General features: G+C 23.5%; 1 protein-coding gene across 1 annotated transcript; it reads right to left on the reverse strand.

Moving 5' to 3' along the window:
* Positions 1-316: 316 nt before the first annotated feature.
* On the reverse strand, positions 317-1,625 carry LOC128961267 (replication factor C subunit 3-like). Its single transcript, XM_054307485.1, has one exon. It carries the CDS (start codon positions 1,460-1,462, stop codon positions 344-346), a length of 1,119 nt encoding a protein of 372 aa, XP_054163460.1. The 5' UTR covers positions 1,463-1,625; the 3' UTR covers positions 317-343.
* Positions 1,626-8,298: the final 6,673 nt, after the last annotated feature.

An 8,298-nucleotide genomic window follows, 5' to 3' on the forward strand; every position in this document is an offset into this window, starting at 1 on the left:
TTAAAATTTTAATGAATTTTGTTTATCAATGCATCACAAAAATTGTATACAATTTTGTTTGTTTGTTTTTTACGGGGTATATAAAATTGAATAAATCAATAGTTTTATTATATATAACCTAATAGTATATATAGAAAATAATACCTAATATATATATATATAATCATAAAACTAACATTTTTTTTAATAGTGATTTTGTTGATAATAATTATTGTTAATAAAAAAAATGATTTTTCAATTCACAAACTCTTATATTTAATTTTTTTACAAAAATTGTTTTTTTTCAATGAATAAAATGTCAAAAAACAAATATTTAACTAAAAAAAATGTTTTAACATTTCAATCAATAGACAATAGACATCATATCCGTATCGCCATCGATATCATCGAGTTGTAGGCCATCGACACTACTCTTCCATAAGTTCATGAATTTGATGGCAAACGCTTCCAAATGGATGATCGGTTTGGATCCCAAACGCATCCAATGTTCGCAATCGGCGGCCATTTGCATCAGTCGGCTCTTCATCGGGTCGTCCAGACATCTCTTCAGCAAATCTTTGGTCAACTGGCGAACTATTAGATCGTTTGGTACCAAATGTGTCTGCAGTTCGTAGAATGCGCTTCGGATTTCTAGTACTTTCTTCATTGACGGCGATTCCGTTAACTTTTTGGCCAAACTGGCCAACTGTTGTCGCCATTGGGGTTGCGGTACATCAATCAGACCCGTAGTGTGTGTGCCGGCAGTGTTGAGACCCGTTTGGCGAACATTATACGTCTCGAGCATCAGTAGTGCTCTGCGAAGATTGTGATCGCAATCGTTGGCAATTTTGTCGGCCATCTGTGCGGACAACGAAAAGCACTCCTTTTTGGCCACCGATACGAGTACTGATGATATATTGGCCGAAGTCGGCGCTCCGTTACGCAACAACAAACATCGCGATTTGACGGCCGGTATGATTGGCGACGCGCTTTCGGCTATAAGTATCACACGACAGGTGACCACATACTTCTCGAGTGTACGGCGCAGGGCGTGTTGGGCTTCGCGAGTCAATCGGTCGGCTTCGGTGATTACGACAACTTTGAACTTATGTTTGTCGGTCAGCGATGCACTGGTAGCCAACTCTTTGATCAGCTGCTGGACGACCAGCCGATCGAAAAACTGGGCGTCACTCGGATTAACTTCGAGGTGATAGTTACTGGACATTACTGTCTGGTCAAACTTGCGGCCGTAGCTGGTCTCGAATTGTTTGTGTTCCAGTTTTAGCCGCTCGACACCGACGCCGAACACCTCGCGCAGCAGTGCATAGGCACGGGTTTTCTTGCCCGAACCCGACGGTCCGTAGATCAGTAGATGCGGGAAATTGCCGGTCGATATTAGCCGTCGCATACGTTGACATTGTTGCTGATTGAAGTCACACTTGGCCAGTGTTGTCGGCCGATATTTGTCGCACAATAAAGACATAGCTAACTACTACTGTTTGGTGGTCAGCGTGTGTTCGGGTTGTTAGCTAATTGTCCGATCAATTGATTGATTTCAATGATTAACTAAAAATAATTGTTTGTTTGTTTGACTTATAAATACAAATACAATACACATATAATAACCAAACACTTTGGCGGGCAATACATGTGTATAAACAATAGCTATGCCTAAGTAATAGCTAATAGTAGGCGAAATATTGGTACTATTTTTAACAGTATTTCTAATGCTAAATGTATAGAGAAAATAGTACCAAATTATAGGGTTAGGTAATATTTTTGTGGGTCAGTTAGGGTTTAGTTATAATTATTTTATTTTTTTTATTTTTTGTTTGTTTGATTTATGCACTAATTAAATAATTCAATTAAATATATAAGTATCATATCATTAAATTATTTAACAATTTTTGTTTGTTTGTTAAACTTGATTAAAATATTAACTTAAATTTTATACAAATAAAATATAAAAATATAATTGAATTTTTATATAAACTGTAAATAAAAATAATATCTATATCTATCTTTATTTTTTGCACATATTAAAAAATTAATTTAAATTAAAATATAACAACAAAAAAACTAAATAGAGTAAAATTAACTATGAATTTATAATTAATTTGTGTTTTATTTTATTTATTTTTTTTAAAAAAATTACTTTACAAATAATATTTTTTTTAAGACAAATATATATATTTTTTTTATAAATTTACGACAACTTTCACAAAAAAAGAATTCTATAATTGAAACCAATTATTATTAGTATGTTTTTAAAGTTATGTTAATCATTGAAATCATTATAAGTTATGTTTTAAGTTTAAGACATAAATAAATGTTTTCAATATTAATATCAGTGTTGGCAGAGACAAAATGTTTGTATAATACAAAGCGTATTATACAGTATAATACAATGTAAAATACATGACCAATTTGGCTTACAAAAAAACAAATTAGCACCACCAATGGCTAAAAAAAGCATTTGATATAAGCAAAGTAAATAATGTTTTATAATAAATATAGATTTAATATTATTTTTTTTTGTATATTGAATTTCATTTTTTATTTTAAATTACTTAATTTTTTATAACTTAGAAACAAAACGATTGTTAATAATATTACTAATGCATTTTCTAGCAATTATATTTTTACTAAATATTTTAAAGTAATTTTTGTTTTTAACATAATATATATATTAAAATTTTGAAAATTTTGTATAATACATGCAGTACATTGTATTTTACTTTATTATACAAAGTAAAAATTCAAAACCTTGTATTTTTCCAACCCTGATTAATATCAAATGACTAATCGTATTGTTTGTGTTTTTTTTTTTAAAAAAAAAATATCAATTAATGAATTTTAATAATATTAAACAATTATTACAAAAATTTCAAATTTGAAATTTAATATAAAACTTTAGTGATAAACAAATTTATTAGGAAAACGGGATGATGTTTACTAAATGTTTTAATAGTTTTCATGGATATAAATAGTCTATATAAATTATATAAATTATTGAATATTTATTATGAAACTATTGAAACTACAGTTTCAGTATTGAAAAAAAAAGTTTTTAATAATTGTTAAGATAATAAATATTAAAAAAAAAATCTGACAATTAGTCTACTACTTAAAAAATGAATTCAACCAAATACTACGCTAAGGTATTATAATATTTGTTTTTATTGATTTAATAAAATATTTTTAAATATAATTTATTTTTTATATGTATATAAATTATACTAAAAATAAATAATATATCTTATATATATATATATTATATTTCATATAATATTTAACAGTATTTATTATACTAAATATATACTTGTTGTTACATTTATAGTATTATATTATATGTAACAACAAGTATATATATTTAGTATAATAAATACTGTTAAATATTTTATGAAATATAATATATATATATATATAAGGTATATTATTTATTTTTAGTATATATTTAAAAATATAATTTATCTTTAATATTTTATTTTACTATTTAAAAATAATAATAAATAATTTTTATATTAATTTATATTAATATATATATATAATATATATACTGTAGACTATTGGTGATGGAGTGATCAATAATCCACAAACAATGACACCGGAGATACTTCTATTGAAACCAATTATATTAATAATTATATCATTGATTGAAATCATTATATGCACAGTAATAGTCATACAATTGAAGCGTGTGTTTAATGGCCAGACATTACAGGACAGGACTAACGATCACGAAATGGTTAATCACAACAACAATGACAACAACAACAACAACAACAACAACGACAACAGCAATTAAGATACAATTAATTTAAATATTTTTGGTTAAAAATTTTTATTAGATATTCAATAACATTAAAACATAATGTATTATATTTAATAATTATAACTATAGTTTATTTGTAATGTATTTTTAAAAACAATAAATGATTTTTATTTTTAATAAACATAAATAAATTGTTAGCTATTTTTTAAAAAATTAATTAGATATGCTAGAATTAAAATACATTAAATTATAATATTTGTTTTGGTTTAGATTGTTTAGGTTTTGGTTAGATATTCAATACAGTAATGTTAAGATATTTAAACATTTAATTAACAATTATATTTATAATAATTACAATTTCTAAAAATAAAAAATAAATAAATTTTTTATATTTTTTATAGTCAATTAAAATAAATATTAAAATACAATTAATTTTAATTACAAATTATTATACCGTTATTATACAGTATTTGTCTTTATATAATACAGTATTAAATAGTATTAAATAGTTAGAAAAAATAGGATTTAGGAACAAATGTAGATTATAGAAAGCCAGTAGAAAATTTCACTTAAAATTTGTCCACTAAACCAACCCCCACACACACCCAACCACTTCCTAACCTCACACCCACCCAAACTAACCGTAACTAAATAATAATTAAATAATAAAACTAAAATTTTATTTGTGTATAACTGCATAAAAACAATAATTTTCTACTGGCTGTCTATAATATACATTTAAACCAGAATTTATTATACTTATTAAACTTTTATAATGTTAGTGTTGGGACACTGTATTAATAATCCAATCAATATGTTTAGATATGCGAACAAATATTATGACAGTATCGGTATGTCTGGACTGACAGGTAGGCAACTTAGTTGTGACACCCATAGCTAAACCTATTAGTACTGCCCGACCACCACCACCACCACCACCATCACTACCACTACCACTACCCGTCATAACATTGTTAACACTTTTATGATTATTGTTGTCCATTACATACTGAACCAATGGTCCACCAGAATCACCCTATAGTATATTATTTGAATAATTTATTATTATTATTTTTTTGAATATAATATATATTACTTATTTAAAAAAAAAATTATTTAAAATTATAAATAAAACATTTTTATTGAATTATTATTAAATTAATAAGTTAACCATAAGTTGTTAAACAACTCTTATATATTAATTCTAATAATATTAATAATATTAATTAAGAATAATTTTATAGAATTTTATTTATTTTATAATTAATAGTTTATTACTTACATTACAGATACCGGTTCCCACATATAATGGATATCTTTGACTAAAAATCAAATAACTGTAGTTATCTGACGCGTTATTAGATGATTCAGTCATTAGAAACCAACCCTTCCTGAGTGGACCCAAATTAATTACATTATCGTCAGTATCACCGAAACCGGCAAACACTGCCAACTCTTTATCGGTGTTAACAATGTCTCTGTCGGGCAAACAAATGGCATTAACTGTCGGATACCCACCCGTCGACTGTGTCATCAATATCTGTGAATCCAATTTCAATAATGCGATGTCATATCCTTGCCTTAAACCTGGGATATGACTGAATGTCGTATAATTGGGTTGAATGACAAACATATTCACACCGTATACTTGATTTGCTTGACTGTAGTCATAACCCAATCTTACACTTATTGTGTGATCGGATCTTATTATAAATTATTAGTTAAATAAAAGTATATTTTTAATTAAAATGTTTGATTCATAAATTTGTAAAATTTTTAAAAACGTCATTACAATACACAATGTGCTGCTGTTATAATCCAATAGCTATTCAATATAACTCCAGTACACCATTTACTTAATTAAAACACATAATCGTTTAATAATAAAAAATTATTTAAATTTAATTATATTAATTATAAGTAAAGTTTGTCAAAATTATTTGATTTGTTTTTATAAACTCTATATTTTACTATTTGTAGGAATCTACCAGTTAATCTATTATTTGATATTATTTAAAATAATAAAAAAATAGATATTTCAAAAATTTTTTATGCTAAATATTTGTTTTGTATACTTTTTATTTTATAATTAAAAATTGGTAGTTGAGTTGAGTAGAAAAAAATAAAATATATTTTTTTTATTTGGGAAATTTATTATTAAAACATCAATATTTTTTGTAGTGGGGGTGAGTAATAAACCATTATTGCAAATGTATATTAATAATTACAAATACCTATTATATTTGAAACCCCAAAATGTTTTGTATATATCAATGAATGCAATCCACGGCCACTCAAACGGTTGAGCTAACCGTCCGTTTTGAACACTAGTCGTCACATTTGATGACCACTTAAGACAGTGTCCGCTCATAAACAGTGACTGATCATTGATACCACACTTGTCCTCTGTTACCGACGGATAGTGTTTGATACATGAATGCAAACAATTAGTTAAAACAATTGATAAAAATATTATATAAAATTTTATTTCTATAAACATATCTTTAATATTAAAATAATATATAAGAATATAAGTTTATTTTATAAAATAAAAAATATCTGTTTTTTGAATTTCTTAGATTAAACTATTAAATAAAAAATAATATTTTAGATGAAATTTAATATAATACTTATATAATACTTTTTTAAAATTTCAATCTTACATTATATTAAAAAATTATCTCATATTAATAATAAAGTTGATATGCAATTTAATTACATATTTAAAAAATAGAAAAATTAATTAAAATATTGTTTTTAATACTTACGAAATAAAATATAACATTTGTTTAAATAGGATATTGTAAAACAAACTATTAGACAATAACTTTCAAAATATTATGTCAAATGAGAAATAGTTTGTAATATTAATTAGACATTTATATTATATAACAAAAAACATTTAGTAATTGTCATACATTTGGATTTATTTTTATTAAACAAAAATTTTTTTAAAAACAACAAACAAACAGTCATAGAGAGAATGAGTGAGTGAGTGAGTGAGAAATAATAACTGTTTTTTAATATAATTAATTTTTTTTAAATATATAGTATATTTTTACAAATGGAAATGTTTTTATAAATATTATTATTAATTTTGATTATTTGATTAAAAGCTTAAATAAATGTTTTCAATATTAATATCAAATGAATAATCGTATTGTTTGTGATTTTAAAAAATATCAATTAATGAATTTTGATAATATTAAACAATTATTAAATATTTCAATTTGAAATATAATATAAAACTTTAGGGTAAACAAAATTATTAGAAAACGGGATGTTTTTGTTATATTCAAAAATATGAATCATTGTATTTAAATAGTTTTCTCATATGTATTGTATTTAAATTAATAAATATATTATAAACTATTAAATAGTTTCAGTATTGATAAAAGTTTTCATTTGTTAAGATAATAGTAATTATTTTTTATTAATCTGGCATTTAATCTACAAATTATAATGAATTCAACCGAATACTACTCTCAGGTATTATTTGTTTTTTATTGATTTATTTAATGATTTTATATTTAACATATATATTTTTATAAATTTAAAATATAAACTTAATATAATAAATATTATTAAATATTATAAGTGTATTATCAATTTAAAAAATATCATTCAATATTAAAATATTAATTACATATTAATAATTAATTAATATATATATATTCATATATACTGTATATATATATATATATATATTATAGGTTATTGATAGAGGAGTGTTTCAAAATCCACAAACAATGACACCGGAGATACTTCTATTGAAACCAATTATATTAATAATTATATCATTGATTGAAATCTTTATTTGCATTGTTATTGTCGTACAATTGAAGCGTGTGTTTAATGGCCAGACATTACAGGACAGGACTAACGATCACGAAATGGTTAATCACAACAACAACAACAACAACAACAATAACAACATTTAAGATACAGTTAATTAAAATATTGATGATTTAAAGTTTTGGTTATATATTCAATAACAATAAAACTTAATGTATTATATTTAATAATTATAATTATATTTTATTTGTTTTAAAAATGCAATAAATGAATTTTTTTAATAAACATTAAAAAATTATAAGTTATTTTTGAAAAAAAATTAATTAGAGATGCTAGATCAAATTTTTTAATGAAAAGGATATTTAAAAAATATTAGAGGACAACTAATATTTAATTAAATCTAATTAATGATTAATTTATTTTTAAATACTGTTTCAATACTGATATATTAGAAAATTAAATTATTTTTTCTCTGTTTAAATACACGCATAAAAATATATTTAATAAAATTTTTAAAAATTTAAATTAACAAATCAATTTATTATGTTAATAAAAAATCTAAATTCTATAGTTTATTAAGTTTATTATTTATCAAAATTTTTTTATGTTAAATTGTTAACATTTATAATAATTGTAATGTAAAAATATAAAATTAAAGGACAAATTCATTTCAGGAGATTTATCCAAAAAAACTAATAATAGATTCCTATTATAAATAAATTCATTTATTTTAGACTATATTTAGTCTA

This window comes from Oppia nitens, unplaced genomic scaffold, assembly GCF_028296485.1.
Source record: "Oppia nitens isolate AA-2021 unplaced genomic scaffold, nextdenovo-longstitch-racon4-pilon3 scaffold5_pilon_pilon_pilon, whole genome shotgun sequence".
Taxonomy (NCBI): Eukaryota; Metazoa; Arthropoda; class Arachnida; order Sarcoptiformes; family Oppiidae; genus Oppia; species Oppia nitens.